The sequence below is a fragment of the Salmo trutta genome, chromosome 13, assembly GCF_901001165.1.
Source record: "Salmo trutta chromosome 13, fSalTru1.1, whole genome shotgun sequence".
NCBI lineage: Eukaryota > Metazoa > Chordata > Actinopteri > Salmoniformes > Salmonidae > Salmo > Salmo trutta.
Window position 1 is genome coordinate 27,475,050 of NC_042969.1, and position 21,171 is coordinate 27,496,220.

Below are 21,171 nucleotides of genomic sequence, written 5' to 3' on the forward strand. Positions count from 1 at the left end.
TCCACCTGATGTCCTCCATTACCTGTTCTCCAGGAGCTAGGGGTTCTGCCCAACACCCAGACATGGATCCACCTGATGTCCTCCATTACCTGTTCTCCAGGAGCTAGGGGTTCTGCCTAACACCCAGACATGGTTCCACCTGATGTCCTCCATTACCTGTTCTCCAGGAGCTAGGGGTTCTGCCCAACACCCAGACATGGATCCACCTGATGTCCTCCATTACCTGTTCTCCAGGAGCTAGGGGTTCTGCCCAACACCCAGACATGGTTCCACCTGATGTCCTCCATTACCTGTTCTCCAGGACCTAGGGGTTCTGCCCAACACCCAGACATGGATCCACCTGATGTCCTCCATTACCTGTTCTCCAGGAGCTAGGGGTTCTGCCCAACACCCAGACATGGTTCCACCTGATGTCCTCCATTACCTGTTCTCCAGGACCTAGGGGTTCTGCCTAACACCCAGACATGGATCCACCTGATGTCCTCCGTTACCAACCACCCTCCAACTTTTCATTACATCATCTACTGTTATTGTCATGTTGTCATTATCTGCTAAGAAAGAGCAAGAAAGCTATCATACTGGGCACATAATGTGAGATGCACAGATTAGCTAAAAACACTAGCACTGCAAACATTCAGAACAAAGAGAACAAAAATGCCTGGACTTTGCAGTTTCCCTCTTCGAGTCCACCTTCCAGACTGGCTACCTTGTGAAAACAAGTGGCAGGCAGAACATCCCATCCACACAGCACCCACCTCCTCTTTATTCCACACACCAGAATTCAATATTTCAGTCTATGATTGCCATGTGAGTGTACAAAAATATCTGAAAGTAAATTGACACACGTACCAAAAAAATATCAACGTTTATGTATTTAAATCCAAAATATTGGCATATTGGTTTTCATAACTGTTTCATAAATTGTTAATTATTGTAAATTGTAACGCATCCCTTGATGGTATTTGTTAGTTCAACATGACTAATTGTTGTATCATAAGATATGCAATAGATATATTCAACCACAAGGGTGTACTAATGAGCTATGATAAAAATAAAAATCAATCATAATAGAGGACTACTGAAATAATATTATTTCAGTGTAGATAAAGGAAGGCCTGTTAAAAATGAAAACATGCCAGCCAGACAAGCCAGTGTATGAATCAAAGGTATTTGCACATGAATGGAGTGGAAATTAGCTGACTTTGTGATCTGTAAGGTAAGTAACATTTTTATTTAATTTATTTGTATTTTACCTTTTGCCTTTTGGTAGGCCGTCATTGTAAATAACAATCTGTTCTTAACTGACTTGCCTAGTTAAATAAAGGTTAAATAAAATGTTTTAATAATAGTTTTACCCTGTTTATTCATAAAAAGCAGAAGATGGTAAATAACATGAATCGCAATGGTTAGCCTATGCAAATGAATAGGAATACGTTTAGCCTAATTGTATAATAAATATGACGTGGGGGAAAGTCAGGATCCTAGTCAGGCTTTAGTTTGTCAAATCCAGATTAAATATAAACTCAGCAACAAAAGAAACATTACTTTTTCAGGACCCTCTTTCAAAGATAATTTGTATAAATCCAAATAACTTCACAGATCTTCATTGTGAAGGGTTTAAACACTGTTCACCATGCTTGTTCAATGAACCATAAACAATTAATGAACATGCACCTGTGGAACGGTCGTTAAGACACTAACAGCTTACAGACGGTAGGCAATTAAGGTCACAGTTATGAAAACTTAGGACACTAAAGAGGCCTCTCTACTGACTCTGAACACCACCAAAAGAAAGATGCCCAGGGTCCCTGCTCATCTGCGTGAACGTGCCTTAGGCATGCTGCAAGGAGGCATGAGGACTGCAGATGTGGCCAGGGCAATAAATTGCAATGTCTGTACTATGAGACGCCTAAGACAGCGCTACAGGTAGACAGGACGGACAGCTGATCATCCTCACAGTGGCAGACCACGTGTAACAACACCTGCACAGGATCGGTACATCCGAACATCACACCTGCGGGACAGGTACAGGATGGCAACAACAACTGCCCGAGTTACACCAGGAACACACAATCCCTCCATCAGTGCTCAGACTGTCTGCAATAGGCTGAGAGAGGCTGGACTGAGGGCTTGTAGGCCTGTTGTAAGGCAGGCCCTCACCAGACATCACCGGCAACAACGTCGCCTATGGGCTCAAACCCACCGTCGCTACACCAGACAGGACTGGCAAAAAGTGCTCTTCACTGACGAGTCGCAGTTTTGTCACGGTGTGTCACAGCGTCATTGGACTGAGCTTGTTGTCATTGCAGGCAATCTCAACGCTGTGCGTTACAGGGAAGACATCCTCCACCCTCATGTGGTACCCTTCCTGCAGACTCATCCTGACATGACCCTCCAGCATGACAATGCCACCAGCCATACTGCTCGTTCTGTGCATGATTTCCTGCAAGACAGGAATGTCAGTGTTCTGCCATGGCCAGCGAAGAGCCCGGATCTCAATCCCATTGAGCACGTCTGGGACCTGTTGGATCGGAGGGTGAGGGCTAGGGCCATTCCCCCCAGAAATGTCCGGGAACTTGCAGGTGCCTTGGTGGAAGAGTGGGTTAACATCTCACAGCAAGAACTGGCAAATCCTTGCAGTCCATGAGGAGGAGTTGCACTGCAGTACTTAATGTAGCTGGTGGCCACACCAGATACTGACTGTTACTTTTGACCCCTCCGCTCCCCCCTTTGTTCAGGGACACATTATTCCATTTCTATTAGTCACGTCTGTGGAACTTGTTCAGTTTATGTCTCAGGTTGTTGAATCTTATGTTCATACACATATTTACACGTTAAGTTTGCTGAAAATAAACGCAGTTGACAGTGAGAGGACGTTTCTTTTTTTGTTGAGTTTAGGTCTTCATGTGGATCAAATCTGTAGGCTATTGTGGGCTAAATCAATGACAACCAGCTGAAATGGTCAGGCTTCATCATGATCTGTGATCAAAACAGGCTGGGGTGTTTTCGGTTCCATTTAGTCTAAGGTTATGCGCAAGAACGCAACTGCACTGAAATGAACAGCCTGATCCAATGGGATTCTCCTGAATAATAAATGTTTTTTTATCTGTTAAGCTGTTTGGTCTATGCATAGACCCATAGCGATTCTAACATTTTGGTATTTTGAGCTAGGCATAGCTCTAAATTGCAGAGCATTTAATAAACCAACCACATTTTCCTGTGATGTTGAGGCTGAGCAAGACCTTCATTAGGCTAGTAGACTGCAGAAATAATCATGGAGTTAATCAATGTTATAGCCTAGATGGCTTCATATAATCTGGACCTTTGTTTTTCCTATGGATAAGCAAACAAGTGGTAGCATATGCTTTCTGCTTGTCGCTATAACAAGGGTTAGGCCTATATCCTCACATACCCCCTCAATTTAAGCCCTGCTTTTAACCATAATACATATCCACAGAAATGTATAGCCTAAGGATTGCATGGTGACAGTGATTGTGTCTGATAATCCAGTGTGTGTGTGGGGGGGGGGGGGAAATAGGTAAAATCATGACATCAGTTTGTTTTGATATTTTAACGTGCGTGTCCTGATCGCGTCTGGTGTGGGTGGACAGAATCAACTTGTGCGCAATGGCGCGAGTGTGGTCTGGTCAGCATGTAACAGTTTGTAGTCACCATCACATAAAGACCACACCGCTCAAGTGTCTCGACCACACTCCAGTCTGATGTAGTAATGCACCGTAAAGTTTGTTGCCTACCGCCATATAAAGTCCAAAGAAGAAAAAGACGCCTGTAGGAAGGAGGAGAGATGAGGGGAAACTAATTTGGTTTACAATTTTATCTGTGGATTAATTGTCGGTGTAGAGGACCTTGTGCATTTCAAGTAAAATAACAACCCAATGTTTATATCCCAGGACAAATTAGCTAGCAACAGCAAGCTAGCTAGCTAAATTGCCATAAATGTTTAATAATTTTAGATCTGCCCAAAATAATATAATTGGTTCAGAGTTTGTTTTGATATTTCAACCTGCGTGTCCTGATTGCTTCTAGTGTGAGTGAACAAAATCAACGTGCTCGCGTCCGGTTTGGTCAGCATGTTATAGTGCAATTAACGTAGGGTTAAGTGTTGCGTTGTGGCTTTGCCAGCTTGCATCTAAAAACATTTGAGTTTGCCCCACCAAGATTTACATGATAAAATCGCCACTGGGTATTATGACTCATGCTGTGGTACTCCGAGTTAACAGATAGCAAAAATATAATAAGAACATTGTAGGCGGCATACATATCCAATAACAGGCTAACTAGTAATAAAAAAAATTAAAAGATCAGCCTGAGCAACGTGATGCCATAAAATGAACAAGGTTTGTTTTGGGCCAAGTGGCAAGCTGTCCACACTAGCTGGCTGGTTGGCTAAGTAAACAAAAAAAGCCAGTATCATACACAAACAGCTAGCTAATGGTCAGAATTATTCTAGCTCTTATGTTATGAAATTATAGAAGATTAGACCATATGATGTTATATAACAATGTATTTCTAGATATTCCTTGGTAACTTTAGCTAAATTAAGTTAGCACCCACATACCTTGTAAATCTGAACTGCAAAAATGTGTATCTTTACTGTAGGTCAAAGATTCTTGATTGTCGAATGGCATGTGAACTATGAAGAATATATTTTTTTCTCGAACGTGTTTAAAGCGGCTAAGAAACAAAAAAACGTAGTTGTATTATTTTCCTTGTCTGGGGAGCATTCAAGAACCGAATGTTGCTGTGAATAGATAGTATTTGTTTCTCCAATGAGCCAGACAACATAGAGGATATTGACGTCAGAAATGACAGCTCACAAAAGATAAAGGCTAAAATATGTTTTATTCAACCTTAGTTTGTCTAGTTACACAGCACAGCAATATGTAACACAGTTAATAGGCTACACATCAGCCAATGTGTGATCCTTTTAAAATCTCAGAAACCATGCAAACTCACTCATTCTAAATACTTGTACAGTGAAGTTGTAAATTGTAAAACTAGGGAGAGATTGACATTACATGGTATTGCACTGAACAAGTTACAACAGAGGGGAAACTAGAAAAAATGCACAAGCATTAATTCTAGAGCATCAGCAGAGAGAGTGGTCACATTCAGGGGAACATAACGGACACCAAAAAGCATTACTGAACTCTATCATTTAGACTCTGTTATTGTAAAGAGATAGATGTCGGAATTTACCTCTGCCTAAAACAACAATTAAATTAAATAAAATACTACTATACTGAACAAAAATATGTAGCGTTGGTCCCATCTTTCATGAGCTGAAATACAAGATCCCAGAAATGTTTCATACGCACAAATAGCTTATTTCTCTAATTGAGTGCACAAATTTGTTTACATCCCTGTTAGTGAGCATTTCTCTTTTGCCATGATAATGGCATATGAAGAAGCTGATTAAACAGAATGATCGTTACACAGGTGACCTTGTGCTGGGGACAATAAAATATGTTTTGTCACACAACACAATGCTGCAGATGTCTAAAGTGTTGAGCGAGTGTGCAATTGGCATGCTGACTGCTACCCCGTGGTTTGGCCTGGCTCCCAAGTGGGTGTGCCTATGCCCTCCCACTTGGTCATAAGCCCACCTATTCCCAAGTGGGTGTGCCCATGCCCAGTCATGTGAAATCCATAGATTAGGGCCTAATTTATTTATTTCAATAGAATAATTTCCTTAGATGAACTGTAGCTCAGTAAAATCGTTAATTGTTGCATGTTTTGTTTATATTTTTGTTCAGTCTAGATAAAATGTAAAAACCTATAGTAAAATCACAACAAAAGATCAGTACTACCTTGAAACTATAACTTAATCGGAACTGGTTTGTTTTGGTAAAGAAGAATGAGGTGAGGTATGAATGAATACTGCCTCCCCTAATTCAGTAAGGTGTCAACAGGTCTTCCAGTGCACTGTGCAGTGTTCTGACTACACAATAATGTGGGCAGGGTGAGTAGAATTGCAGTTTGGTCAGTTTGTAGGTGTGTGTACATGTTTGGGGGAGGGTGTTGGGTTTGTTTTTTGTGCCAGGAAAATATTGGCATCAAATATTATTCCGGTCGTGTGTGTGTGTGTATGTATGTATGTATGTATGTATGTATGTATGTATGTATGTATGTATGTATGTATGTATGTATGTATGTATGTATGTATGTATAAATAAATGCGTGTGTTATCGCCTAGTTCAGTTCACAATGGCAGACGAGCACATCTTGTTGATCCCACAGAGCCTGGATCCCCTGTACAGGTAGTAGTAACCCTGGAAGGAAGGAACAGGCAACAAGACGTAAACACAAAAATACACGTCAAAACTTCTATTTGCACAAGTTCAGGCTTGACTTTACTCTTAAAAAAAAGGGTTCCAAAAAGGTTCTGCGGCTGTCCCCATAGAAGCAATTTTAGATCCAAGTAAAATGATTTTGGGTTCCATGTAGAACCCTCTGTGGAAAGGAGCAGGTAATGGCGCCGGAAGAGATGGCTGCCGTTTTACGGTCCCCTAACCAATTGTGCCATTGTCTGTTTTTTCGCTATATTTGTAACTTATTTTGTACATAATGTTTCTGCCACCGTCTCCTATGACCGAAAAGAGCTTCTAGATATCAGGACAGCGATTACTCACCTTGTACTGGAAGAAGATTTTCTCTTTAACGAGTCGGACGCAAAGGATTTACTCCAGACAAGGCCCTAATCCCCGTCATTGGCATGAAAAGGAGACGGAGATATCGGGGAAGTAGGTCTGGGTGCCTTGTAAGGATCCGACGGTGAGTGGGTAATCTGCCTCTACCATCAGTCCTATTAGCCAATGTAAAATCATTGGATAACAAAATAGACGAGCTACGAGCACGTATATCCTACCAACGGGACATTAAAAAATGTAATATCTTATGTTTCACCGAGTTGTGGTTGGACGAAGACATGAATAACATACTTCTAGCGGGTTTAATGCTTTTTTGGCAGGATAGAACAGCATCCTCTGGTAAGACAAGGGGTAGGGTCTATGTATATTTGTAAACAACAGCTGGTGCATGAAATCTAAGGAAGTGTCAAGGTTCTGCTCGCCTGAGGTAGAGTATCTCATGATAAGCTGTAGACTGCACCATTTACCATGACAGTTTTCATTCTTCGTAGCTGTCTATTTACCACAACAAACCGATGCTGGCACTAAGACCGCACTCAACGAGCTGTATACGGCCATAAGAAAACAGGAAAACGCTCATCCAGAGGCGGCGCACCTAGTGGCCAGTGACTTTAATGCATGGAAACTTAAATCTGTTCTACCACATTTCTACCAGCATGTTAAAATGTGCAACCACAGGGAAAAAAAAACAACAAAAAAAACTCTAGACCACCTTTACTCCACACACACACACACACACACACACACACACACACACACACACTCTCTCTCTCCCTCGCCCTCCATTTGGCAAATCTGACAATAATTCCGTCCTCCCGATTCCTGCTTACAAGCAAAAATTAAAACAGGAAACACCAATGACTCGGTCAATAAAAATAAAATAAAAAGTGGTCAGATGAAGCAGATGCTAAACTACAGGACTGTTTGCTTGCACAGACTGGAATAGGTTCCAGGATTCTTCCGATGGCATTCAGGAGTACACCACATCAGTCACTGGCTTCATTAACCTGTCTGGGCTAAGGGGCAGTATTTTCACGGCCGGGTGAAGAACGTACCCAATTTGAACAGGTTACTACTCTGGCCCAGAAACTAGAATATGCATATTATTAGTAGATTTGGATAGAAAACACTCTGAAGTTTCTAAAATTGTTTGAATGGTGTCTGAGTATAACAGAACTCATATGGCAGGCAAAAACCTGAGAAAAAGTCAAGCAGGAAGTGAAAAATCTCAGGTTGTAGTTTTTTCAAGTGATTGCCTTGACTGTATACAGTGACTTAGGGTTCATCTTGCACTTCCTAAAGCTTCCACTAGATGTCAACAGTCTTTAGAACAGTGTTTGAAGATTCTATGGTGAATTTGATGGGAATAACAGCACAAGGAAGTAGGTGTCCCATTATAAGGCATGGGCTCAGTCACGCGCAAGGACTTGGGAGCGAGCTGAGTTCATATTCACTCCTAAAGAGAACGGATAGGTCCGGTTGGAATTTTATTCAAGATATATGATAAAAACAACCTAAAGATTGATTCTATACATCGTTTGACATGTTTCTACAAACTGTAGTATAACTTTTTTGACTTTTCGTCTGGACTAAGTAAGCATGCGCGTTGTGGATTTGGATAGTGAACCTAACGCGCGAACAAAATGGATTATTTGGACATAAATATGAAGTTTATCGAACATTTATTGTGGAGCTGGGGTTCCTGGGAGTGCCTTCTGATGAAGATAATCAAAGGTAAGTGAATATTTATTATGTAATTTCTTTGTTTTATTGACTCCAAGATGGCGGGTTTCTGTTTGCTTGTTATTGGTGTCTTCTGGGCTGTACTCAGATTATTGCAAATTGGGCTTTCGCCGTGAACCTTTTTTGAAATCTGACAAAGCGGTTACATTTAGGAGAAGTGTATCTATAATTCTGTGCATAACACTTCTATATTGATCAAAGTTTATGATGAGTATTTCTGTAATATGTGTGCTCATTCACCGGGAGGTTTGGAGGGAAAACATTTCTCAACATTACGCGCCAATGTAAAATACTGTTTTTGGATATAAATATGACCTTTATCGAGCAAAACATACATGTATTGTGTAACATAAATGTCCTAGGAGTGTCATCTGATGAAGATCGAGTTAAAAGGTTAGTGCATCATTTTAGCTGAATTTCTGGTATTTGTGACGCCTGTCCTTGCTAGGAAAACGGCTGTGTGGTTTTTCTTGTGTTGGAACTGTCCTAACATAATCTAATTTTATGCTTTCGCCGTAAAGCCTTTTTCAAATCGGACAATGTGGTTGGATTAACAAGAAGTTTATCTTTAAAATGGTGTAAAATAGTTGATTGTTTGAGAAAATGGAATTATGAGATTTTAGCTGTTTTGAATTTGGCGCTCTGATTTTCCACTGGCTGTTGTCAAAATCAATCCCGTTAACGGGATGAGAACGGGAAGGGGTCCCCTAGAGGTTAAGTTTGCCAAAGACAACAGTGGTCGGCCTGATCACCGACAATGATGAGAAAGCCTATAGGGAGGTCAGAGAACTGGCCGTATGGTGCCAGGGCAACAACCTCTACCTCAATGTGATCAAGACAAAGGAGATGATTGTGGACTACAGGAAGAGGAGGATCGAGCACACCCCCATTCTCATCGACAGGGCTGTAGTGGAGCAGGTTGAGAGCTTCAAGTTCCTTGGTGTCCACATCAACAAACTAACATGGTCCAAACACACCAAGACAGTCGTGAAGCGGGCACGACAAAGCCTATTCCCCCTCAGGAGACTGAAAAGATTTGGCATGGGTCCTGAGATCCTCAAAAAGTTCTACAGCTGCACCATCGAGAGCATCCTGACTGGTTGCATCACTGCCTGGTATGGAAACTGCTCAGCCTCCGCCCGCAAGGCACTACAGAGGGTAGTGCATATGGTCCAGTACATCACTGGGGCCAAGCTTCCATCCAGGACCTCTATACCAGGCGGTGTCAGAGGAAGGCCCTACAAATTGTCAAAGACTCCAGCCACCCTAGTCAAGACCAGAGCCCAAAGTCTAGGTCCAAAAGACTTCTTAATAGCTTCTACCCCCAAGCCATAAGACTCCTGAACAGCTATTCAAATGGCTACCCAGACTATTTGCACTGCCCCCCCCTTTTACGCTGCTGCTACTCTCTGTTTAATATCTATACATTGTCACTTTCTCTACCTACATGTACACATTACCTCAATTACCTCGACTAACCGGTGCCCCCGCACATTGACTCTGTACCAGTACCCCCTGTATTGTTATTTTACTGCTACTTTTAATTATTTGTTACTTAGATTTTTTAATTAACACTTATTTATCTTAACTGCAATGTTGGTTAAGAGCTTGTAAGTAAGCATTTCACTGTAAGGTCTAAGCCTGTTGTTTTCGGCGCATGTGACAAATAACATTTGATTTGAAATGGAACCCAAAATGGTTCTAATTGGACCCAAAAGGATTCTACCTGGAACCAAAAGGGGTTTTACCTGGAACCAATGGGTTCTCCTATGGGGACAGCCGATGGTTCTTGATAGCAACTTGTTTCTAAGAGTAGGTTTTATGCATGCATTGTAAACAAATACACTCTGTTTGCAAATCCCCACATAACTCCTTGTCATAGAGGTTCAGTGTGACAGCTTCCTCTTACCTGTTCTCCATAGTCCTCTCCCCAGCTGTTCTTGATGGCCCAGAAAGGTTTGCCTTGACCTGTACACAGAAACAACAAGACACACATGACTCACACATTCTGACTCAGTGTTGTTATTACGCTAGGCTAATGTAAGGTAAATAAGTAGTGTCAGTCTCACGTTCTCCGTAGCCCACGAGCAGCACTGCATGGTCAATCATCCAGGGGTTGCAGAAGATCTTCAGAGGGTGGGACACACCCTTCCTGTAGAACTGAGGAGAAACAAGGAGAGAAAAGCAGGTGGGATTAGATAGATAGAAGTCACTTCATTGTTCAGTTGTGTTTTAGCGATGCTAATTTAAGTATCAATAAGGAGCATACAGCAGTGATGCCTGTTACCTGCATTGCGAATGCGTTCAGGGCCACAGATACTGGTCCGTTCTCAGCCAGCCAAGCAGCGATTTCTAAACATAAAAAGGGAAGGAAACCAAGATTAACACATGAAGCCAACCCTCCTCCATCTGTACCGCATTGTTCAATCTTCATCCAAACCTTCAACCTATCATCTGTGTCTTTCTCTGTGGACCCTACCCGCTCGGCTCTCTCTCACGCTACTTTTTTCAAAGTGTTGTTCTCCTCCCACTCACCGTTCTCATCCTTGGACAGCTCCACAGAGCTGTTGATGTAGGCGATGACTTTGTCGGTGGTGAAGTCACAGCTCTGCTTCTTGCCGGTGTAGCTGTAGTCAGTCTCTGTCTCCAGACCACCCAGCTTCTCGATAGCTTCATATGCGTTTGATGGAAGCCCGCCCCCACAGGCCTGGTCCACAGTATCACAGTCCACCAGCTCTGTGAGTGACAGGACATTGAACCAATTAACTCAAGGCTCCTATGGAGAAAGGGTAAACAGTACTGTTGTACAGGTAAGTGTATGATACCTACAAATGCTTGTGCTTACCTTGCTCAGAGAGAGACACTAGTTTGCCAGTTTTCGCAAACCACTGGCCCTCAATGTTGCCTGTCACTGAGAATGCCCAGCAAGAACCACACATTCCCTGCAATACAAACACAAACCACACAATCAGTCATACACACACAGGCCTTACCTACCTCCACATTTTCCATGAATTGTGTCATATCTACAGTATGAATGAAAGTATGACTTTTGCGTACCTATAAATGTTTAGTGAAGCATCAAAGCAGAGTCATGAATACATTATGAATGCTATAAAAGCCTTAAGTTATTTGCCCGATCAGAAATACAAATCATACATAAACATTTACAGTCGTACCTGTAGTCATCTCCAGTCTGTAAGACCATCTCTAAACCCGGTCCTACCTGGTTCTTGACGGGGCTGACAGCTCCATGCTCTCTCCAGTCCCAGCTGGGTGGGGCGGGGCCGCGGGGCATGGCTGCAGGCTTCATGGACTGCTGGAGGTTCTGCTGGCTCAGCAGGGGGTTCAGGTACAGAGTCCTAAACTCCTCCTCTGGAGGGAGAGAAAAGAGGGCAGAGGGAGGAGAGGAAGAAGAGATAAGGATTATTCACAGTGTACAGCTGAGGAGTTGTACTGTAGCTTTGTGGAACTAGCTTAGAGCTCTGCTACCTGACCCGAGCCCGACGGGCCCAGACATTATACATCGGGTTAGGGCCGGGTAGGGTCTGTTTTTCATCAATAACTAGGGTACGGTCAGGACTCGGGTATCCTTAAATTGATCAGTAACATTTTGAAGCTGAGCCATTTGCTCATGCTCTTCTGCAGTACAGTCATATCTGACTAAGATCATAACATGGTGTCAGAGATGCTTCAATCTGGTCAGATACAAGTCAGGAGACACTCAGAGTGCATGCAGAGCAAGCTGCACACAGGGAGTGAGCGACAGACAGAGAGGAGCAGCTAATGGATTTACTAACGGAGGAGGTCATTTCTGATTTGGGGTTTTGAGCCGGGGATTAAATTTGGCAGAAGTAATCGGGCCATTGGTAGGGTGGGGCCTGAACGTCACAGGCATGGGTAGGGCTCGGGATTAAAATCCATTCCTATGCAGGGCTCTAAATCAACTCTGTAGAAGTGAAATTACTCAACAGATTAGCCCTCTTTGCAAGGGAACATGTTTTAAACTGTCACAGAATCACACACAGGATGTGCTGTTGCTCCAGAGAGGGCAGACGGTGAGCTCTCCAGCACGCTCAGTGGTTGTTCTGGAATTACTTCAGGCTTGTTAATCTGCATTCTCAACATGCGTGCGCACACACACACCTGTGAGGTCACTGAACTTGGTGACCCCGTACTCGGCTGTGCCCTGGTCCAGAGACTGGAGCTTCTCGGCAGTCTTCAAGTTCTCATGGAAGACACGCAGCCGCCGGTCAGCCTCTGTAGCAGCAAAGGTCAGAGGTCAGACAAAAATGTTATGTTTAGATGTTTTACCGTCTCATCTGTGGAGTTGGATGGATGGTATTGTGTAAAATGATGGATTGACATATATCGCTCACCCTCTTGGCTGCTGTAAGTCCTATTGTATCTGACCATGAACTCTTTGAACTGACCCAGAAGCTCCACAGAATCCACTGACTCCTGTCACCAAAGACAAGTTAATTATTCACAAGTAAATTAAATATATACGCATACAGAATAAAAGAGAAACTCAAAAACACACATACCACAAACGCTATGTTTTCTATTACCTCAACTGGTTTGGTGGAGAGGGGCAGAAATTCAACTTTTTTGGTCTTAACTGGTTTGGTGGAGAGGGGCAGAAATTCAACTTTGTTGGTCTCAACTGGTTTGGGATCAACTGGAAACCAATTATCATGAAAAACAATTAGGATGTAGCTATGAGTATTTATACAAACAATCCTGAAACAAATAAATGCACAAAGGGAACTTTAGTTCCCACAGTTGAACCTATGACACTAACCTGCTGGCTGGCACTTCTGTTTGAGAAGGGTGGACTTGCTCTCCCAGGGAATGTCCCAGACCTCAAACACACATACCTCTGTCTGACAGAACACATCAGCGGAGAGAACATGGTTAGTGAGATAACCTGTGTTTATTTTATTGGGCTACTGTGTTCATGACTTCTTTAGACAGTATATTAAAACGTAAATGTATTGTTATGTGCGCTTTAGGGAAATGCCCGTTTAAAATTATTCACGTCAAAATAAATTACAAGTTTAATAACATGGGAATGGTACAGCACATAGGCCACATACAAAGGATATGTAGTGTAAAGTTAACAATAATAACTAATTTCCTCTGTCAAAAACAGTCCGTTTCTGAACCTATACAGAAGTGAAGCACAGGGGTGAACACCACGAACACTTCGTTCCCTTGACCTTGGAGACATTTCTGATTAAGTTTCTGCTAAGTCATGAAAACAAATACAGCAGGCGGAACAAAGAGGGAACGGTAGCTGTCTGCTTGTGCAGATAGCTGCAGTAACACTGTGTCAAATCCAAGTCATGAGAAGTTATTTATCTTGTCTTGGTCACATGACTAGTGGAAGGGAGAGCTGAACAGACCTTTATAATAATAACCTACAGTAGACCCTGACACACACACACACACACACACACCCCTTGATACTGGGCACTCTTCAGTGTTGCCAGTTTATTTTTAATGAGTGGTTTAGATATTGCCAATGTTCACTATTGCAAAACATCGGGATTTTATTTGATGAGGTCTCTGATATTAGTTTAGCTGTACTTTCCCTGGAACCCTCTTTCTCTCCAACAACCCACACCGTTATCATCCTAAAACAGACAAACAGACACACACACACTGGCCTCACCTTCAGGTTGTGTTCCTCTGGGTAGAAGTCACAGGTCCTCAGTCTGGCAGCCTTTTTACACTGGGTGTTACTTAGTTCCACCATGATGCTGTATCGGATACCCTTCACCAGCTACAAGACAGGAAATACACAGTGAAGGTGGCCTCTTTGGAAAAAGAGGTTGTTGTTTTGCCATCTAACATACAATTTAGCTCTGACGTCACTTTCAAGACCTAATCCAGTAATTCTGGCATTTATAGGCCTAGCTAAACAGGCTGTTTATGCTGGAAATTACAGGTCTCTTAATTAGCTTGTCTGGCTGAGACAATAGGTTTGTTGAGACCAGTGTTGGGGAAGTTACTCTGAAAAGATATTGGTAGCGTGGTAAACTTACTTCACACTGAAAGACGTTAAGCTAAACTAAAAATGTACCCTTAAGAAACATAGTTAACTGAACTAAAGTTACCCTGGAAAAGTAGTTCATTACATCTAAACTACTTCGTGATAAATTATCATATGTAAATCTGAAATGTTAGACTACAAATTGCAAGAACAGATCACTTTGGGATCATATGTTAACAGAATGTGTAACATAGCCTATTAAACACAAACTGTTTCAAGTGATAATTAGGCAGGTCTGATGCTGAAAAAGCAAGAAAATTCTTGCCTACTTCACCCATATTTTATTTTTGCAAAAAGAGTAGTGTGTAGTTCAAGTAGTTAGCTACATGGCAAAAAAGTAGTTAACTACTCGAAAGCACTACCTTGACTACCACCAAACTACTGTAAAATATAGTTTGATTAGTTGAGCCCCACATTTATTAAATAAATAAATAAAATAAAAAAGCTTTTTTTTTTTGGGGGGGGGGGGGGCTTGCCTGTTTTGCATGTTATTTTGGCATTAATACATGTCACATATCATTTTGCAAACAATGTAAAAAAATATATATATATCATTGAGTTAATAAAGCCGCATACAAACATGGACTCTTTTTTGTTTTCCAGAGTAAGGGAGATCCAAAATGCAGGTGTTTCAGCCTAGCTCCGTGCTTTCTGTGGCGGTGGCGCAAGCCAGCAGAAAATACGGAACGTTGCGCCGTGATTGGCTCAGTGTTCTGTCACTCATGGGGACACTACGTCACCGCCAGGTCTAAGGGTAGAGGTCGGAAATTGAAGCCCCTTGGGCGCTGCCATACATTAGAAGTGCCCATCCAAGAAGGCTCAAGGTCATTGGCCACAGATAAAATGAAATCAAATCACATTATAGCTACAGTAGCTTTGATTGGACTGATCATGTCAACATCATACTTTCAAAATCTTAGCTAGCAGTCATCATCAATCAAGTCGACAATCTACTGGCAAATCCTTTTTAATCCTTGTCATATGAAGATAAATAATGAAGAGAAATTATAGATAAAACGTATCGGTGCTCATCGGCCATAAACATTACACAACAAGTTGGTAATCAACAATGAGTGGTTTGGAAGGAATCACTGGCTAACTGCAAGCATTGCAAAGCAATCATTAGACTGCTGTTCAGTGGAGTGGCTTTGTGGTCCCAAGTCTAAGATTAAGGGTGTCTTTTCTTTGTTTAAAATGATAAACATTCAACATTGGCCATGCTGTCAATGAACCATGCCATGCTCAAAACAACTTAACTCGGAACTGCAAAATCTAACTTTAGTGAGTTCAAGACAACTGGGAACTTGGAAAAAACGAGTACGACTGGGAAAATATGTTTTGAACTTTCATCCAACTCGGAATTGTAATTCGGGAACTCGGGCCTCTTTCTAGAGCTATGACCTGAATATCACTGACGTCATCATGATTCAACCCCCCCAGAGAATGCCAGAATAAATTTTCCCACAAAAGGACCAACACACCACAACTAGGTGAGTCCAAAAATGTATTGTATGCTGCTGCATAAATGATGTAATATGCCAGGGAGATATATATACTGTAGCTAAGAAAGTAATACTAAGTGTATGTTGTGTAGTAAGCTGTTAGTAGCCCATGTGCCTCACCCTAATCATTTGGTCTATTTTTCCCTCTTAATTGTGTCTACTGTTCTGACTTAGTGGTGCACATGTAGCCTATAAGTGGAATGCATGCCAACAAAGCCACAAAAAATGTGGTGCTGTGCCCCACCTGCCCTGAATGACGGGTCGCCACTGGTCATTAGGCAGTATGAATAGGCTTAGTCGATCATGTGGAAAACTTCACTGAACGCATTGTTAAATATTAGAGTGCTTGGTTGGGCTGCAGTAGAGTTAAAAGCCTATACAATTTAGGCTGAGTTACACAGTTGTCATGCAGTTCAGACGCACGAGAATAGGTTGGTGCGCTCTGACGTAGGCATTATCTAACGAACTGAAATCTGTGATGGCCTATTCGCCACATATTATGGCCTACAATCACAATGGACAAACTTCATTTTAGGCTAATAACATGTCATTATTTACATAGCACAAGTTATGCGATTACAATAAACAAATATTCATTTTCACAAGACTAGTCTACCTGTTTACTGGCAGAGAGGATCTTGCTAACTCTGCGAACGTGCATCGCATTGGACCCCTCGTTATAGCGCTCTTCTGCAAACCTCAGTGCCTTCTTTAAACCGGGGTCGTTTTCCGACAAACGGACGGGAGATCCGGGTGCCCCCATCAAAGGGCCATCCAAATCGGCCAGAACCGAGCCCAAAACCGCCAGGGTTAGGCAAAGAAGAACAGGGTGGCGAAATCCGACGTCCATGTTGACCCGTCTGTTTGTAGCGCAGAAAAACTCAAACGGAGGGTGGACGGTGAGATTATAAAATGGGATTTTTGTTTTCCTAGTTACATATCAATGCCACAACAAATCAGAAGACCGCCCCAAATAGAAATGGTTACACAATGGTTACAATGGACGTGTTCGAGAGGATCAAACCCGAAATGTATCATGGGTAAATTCTGACTGACTGACCGAGCTGCAATAATGAGTAGTTATTGACGGGTGATTTGTAGATCAGTCAGTCGGCAGTAGCCTGCAATCGTTTTGATGCTCTCAAACCCACGGAACAATGGTGGGCGGAGCTACAGGGACTGAAAATATGCCGACCACTCTGCATCCTACTGCTGCCTTGCTTCTGAAGCTAAATAGGGTTGGTTCTGGTCAGTCCCTAGATGGGAGACCAGATACTGCTGGAAGTAGTGTTGGAGAGCCAGTAGGAGGCACCCTTTCCTCTGGTCTAAAAACATTCCCAATGCCCCAGAGCAGTGTAGAGTGCAGTCTTTCGGATGGGACGTTAAATGGGTGTTCTGACTCTGAGGTCACTAAAGATCCCATGGTACTTATTGTAAGAGTAAGGGTGTTAACCCTGGTGTCCTGGCTAAATTCACAGTCTGGCCCTCATACCATCATGGTCACCAAATCATCCCCAGTTTACAACTGGCTCATTCATCCCCCCTCTTCCCTGTAACTATTCCCCAGGTCATTGCTGTAAATGAGAATGTGTTCTCAGTCAACTTACCTGGTAAACTAAGGGTTAAATAAATAATAATAACATTTTAATAAATATAATATTTGAATTAATATCCATTCCAGAGACAAGAAATTGTGTAATATCCTACTGTGAAGAGACTGGCTCAGATTTGGTGCCAAATTTTGAAATATTTCAACATCCAAAATATTACTCAACACATCTGAAGTCTGTGATGAACTATTCTCTATGCAGATAAAGGAGAAATAACTTGTGCTGGTATGGGTGATACTGATATCAGTTTAGTGTTCTGTTTTGCCAGTTAACTGCCTGTATTCTTGTTTACTTATTGTTTAATTCTGGGTTATTTTGCAAATACAGGCCTTAGATTTTGAAGATAAAATATTAATTTAGATTTTTTTTTATTTCACACCCATTTAAGTAAAGAAGTTTTATATATACAGTGAGGGAAAAAAGTATTTGATCCCCTGCTGATTTTGTACATTTGCCCACTGACAAAGAAATGATCAGTCTATAATTTTAATGGTAAATTTATTTGAACAGTGAGAGACAGAATAACAAAAAAATCCGGAAAAACGCATGTCAAAAATGTTAGAAATTGATTTGCATTTGAATGAGGGAAATAAGTATTTGACCCCCTCTCAATCAGAAAGATTTCTGGCTCCCAGGTGTCTTTTATACAGGTAACGAGCTGAGATTAGGAGCACACTCTTAAAGGGAGTGCTCCTAATCTCAGTTTGTTACCTGTATAAAAGACACCTGTCCACAGAAGCAATCAATCAGATTACAAACTCTCCACCATGGCTAAGACCAAAGAGCTCTCCAAGGATGTCAGGGACAAGATTGTAGACCTACATAAGGCTGGAATGGGCTACAAGACCATCGCCAAGCAGCTTGGTGAGAAGGTGACAACATTTGGTGTGATTATTCGCAAATGGAAGAAACACAAAAGAACTGTCAATCTCCCTCGGCCTGGGGCTCCATGCAAGATCTCACCTCGTGGAGTTGCAATGATCATGAGAACAGTGAGGAATCAGCCCAGAACTACACGGGAGGATCTTGTCAATGATCTCAAGGCAGCTGGGACCATAGTCACCAAGAAAACAATTGGTAACACACTACGCCTTGAAGGACTGAAATCCTGCAGCGCCCGCAAGGTCCCCCTGCTCAAGAATATATATACATGCCCGTCTGAAGTTTGCCAATGAACATCTGAATGACTCAGAGGACAACTGGGGAAAGTGTTGTGGTCAGATGAGACCAAAATGGAGCTCTTTGACATCAACTCAACTCGCCGTGTTTGGAGGAGGAATGATGCCTATGACCCCAAGAACACCATCTCCACCGTCAAACATGGAGGTGGAAACATAATGCTTTGGGGGTGTTTTTCTGCTAAGGGGACAGGACAACTTCACCGCATCAAAGGGACGATGGACGGGGCCATGTACCGTCAAATCTTGGGTGAGAACCTCCTTCCCTCAGCCAGGGCATTGAAAATGGGTCGTGGATGGGTATTCCAGCATGACAATGACCCAAAACACACGGCCAAGGCAACAAAGGAGTAGCTCAAGAAGAAGCACATTAAGGTCCTGGAGTGGCCTAGCCAGTCTCCAGACCTTAATCCCATAGAAAATCTGTGGAGGGAGCTGAAAGTTCGAGTTGCCAAACGTCAGCCTCGAAACCTTAATGACTTGGAGAAGATCTGCAAAGAGGAGTGGGACAGATGTGTGCAAACCTGGTGGCCAACTACAAGAAACGTCTGACCTCTGTGATTGCCAACAAGGGTTTTGCCACCAAGTACTAAGTCATGTTTTGCAGAGGGGTCAAATACTTATTTCCCTCATTAAAATGCAAATCAATTTATAACAGTTTTGACATGCATTTTTTTCTGGATTTTTGTTGTTGTTATTCTGTCTCTCACTGTTCAAATAAACCTACCATTAAAATTATAGACTGATCATTTATTTGTAAGTGGGCAAACGTACAAAATCAGCAGGGGATCAAATACTTTTTTCCCCCACTGTATACCTTTTGATTTGATGTAATTAATTAAGCCACCTAAGATGTTTTAAAATGTCCTATAGTAGCATAGGCCTGTTAGTAAAACCCCTATGTATTTAGATACTAGACAGAGTACCCCATTCAGATGATCCAGATTCATTTCCTAAGGAACACACAAACAAGAGTGACTCCTGTCAACCTGCAGTTCACTGCCATGCTGCCAGTCACACTCACTCACTCACCACAGTGTTTTGTTGCGTCACAGCATGCAAAATACTGCCACGTCAGGGATAACGCAGGGAGACAGAGCTCGAGTCTATCCTATTCTACTACAGTCCTCCGACTGTACAGGTGTCATTTCTACAGACTAAATCAACCCCTAGGGTCCATAAAGGGTTCCACAGATTTATCAAGGGGATGCTGTTGGATGCACAAGGTAGGCTACTGCTAGCAACTTTTAATATATCTATTTCAGCAACACCTAAACAGACATTGTCATTGCATTGTCAGTCCTGTACGTGTTTAAAAAAAAAAAATTGTTGTAGCTATAGCTTATTCATGTATCTATTATTTTCTTAACCATTCAAATTCCTTCATTTGCCTGTGTGTTTTGTGTTGTATATGATTTTATAAAGATTTTTTCACATATGGAACATATCATCTATACTCAGGAGACTTATCAAACACTCACAAAGAGGACTAGGCCTACTAACATTGGAGTGGATTTATCAGGATAACTACATCCCCTGGAATATCACCCTTTCACCTGGGAATGATGGACAACACAACACCCCCAGCTCTGGAGGAAATGAAGGATGTAGAGAAAGAAAAGGAGGCGGTAGAAGGAGAGTTGGGGAACGGAGAACATGATAATGACAATAAGGATGGATTTGTTGGAATCTTGAATGATGTTGAGCAACATCTGCCCACTGCTGACATGACACCCAGTGTGTTTAGTGGGGTGAAACTCCAAACCAAACTTCTCTCTAGCCCGGACTCACCATCTAACAGTCTGGAACTACAAGACCACAGTGGAGGACCAGAAGAAAGATCGAGGAAAATGGGAGACACAGAACCAGGCTCTGAACTGCATGTGACTCAAGGCCTTTTGTTTGATATTCAAAGATGTGACAGTGGAGTGCGGGAGAGGGGAGAAGAACATGTAGAGGAGGAGGGGTCAGAGAGTGAGAGAGTAAAGGATTCAAGGATGAACAGAAGGAGCGCAAAGGAGAGATGGAGACTGAGTAAGAGGGAGAGGTCGGGAGAGAGCATGCCAACAGCAAAGACAGAGGGATGGGAAAAGATGGAGAAAAGAGAGAGATGGAGCAGGTCAGGGAGGATGAGAAAGATGGAAGAGGAAGAGGGGATGCAAGATGGAGGTGTGCTGAATGAGAGGAGCGAGGAGAGGAAGAGTACAGAGCAGACAAGTGATAAAGAGACCGAGCTTGAGAGGATAGGGGACAGAATGACAGACAGAGAGGACACAGGGGATAGAGAGATAAACAGAGAGGACACAGGGGACAGAATGACAGACAGAGAGGACACAGGGGATAGAGAGATAGACAGAGAGGACACAGGGGATAGAGAGATAGACAGAGAGGACACAGGGGATAGAGAGA

The 21,171-nt window shown here is 42.4% G+C and overlaps 1 protein-coding gene and 2 long non-coding RNA genes across 7 annotated transcripts; 1 reads left to right on the top strand and 2 right to left on the bottom strand.

Moving 5' to 3' along the window:
* Positions 1-22: 22 nt before the first annotated feature.
* Positions 23-588, bottom strand: LOC115204893 (uncharacterized). The gene is made up of 2 exons (XR_003880511.1): positions 492-588; positions 23-156 (listed from the first exon to the last, which is right to left on the bottom strand). It is a non-coding gene; the product is annotated as an uncharacterized LOC115204893 (long non-coding RNA).
* Positions 589-5,755: 5,167 nt separating this feature from the next.
* On the bottom strand, positions 5,756-17,012 carry LOC115205568 (cathepsin F). 5 transcript variants are annotated; one of them, XM_029771696.1, is made up of 13 exons: positions 16,591-17,012; positions 14,092-14,202; positions 13,219-13,300; positions 12,962-13,095; positions 12,794-12,875; positions 12,561-12,674; positions 11,641-11,789; positions 11,260-11,356; positions 10,950-11,150; positions 10,702-10,766; positions 10,484-10,574; positions 10,324-10,382; positions 5,756-6,293 (listed from the first exon to the last, which is right to left on the bottom strand). In XM_029771696.1, the coding sequence occupies exons 1-13, from the start codon at positions 16,822-16,824 to the stop codon at positions 6,219-6,221; spliced, it is 1,494 nt and encodes a 497-aa protein (XP_029627556.1). In that variant the 5' UTR covers positions 16,825-17,012; the 3' UTR covers positions 5,756-6,218. The 5 variants fall into 5 exon arrangements, with proteins under 5 accessions (XP_029627556.1, XP_029627560.1, XP_029627558.1 ...); XM_029771700.1 differs by having other exon boundaries at positions 13,034-13,095; positions 16,591-17,011; XM_029771698.1 differs by having other exon boundaries at positions 12,794-12,872; positions 12,986-13,095; positions 16,591-17,011.
* Positions 17,013-19,593: 2,581 nt separating this feature from the next.
* On the top strand, positions 19,594-21,029 carry LOC115205570 (uncharacterized). Its single transcript, XR_003880640.1, has 2 exons — positions 19,594-19,988; positions 20,224-21,029. It is a non-coding gene; the product is annotated as an uncharacterized LOC115205570 (long non-coding RNA).
* Positions 21,030-21,171: the final 142 nt, after the last annotated feature.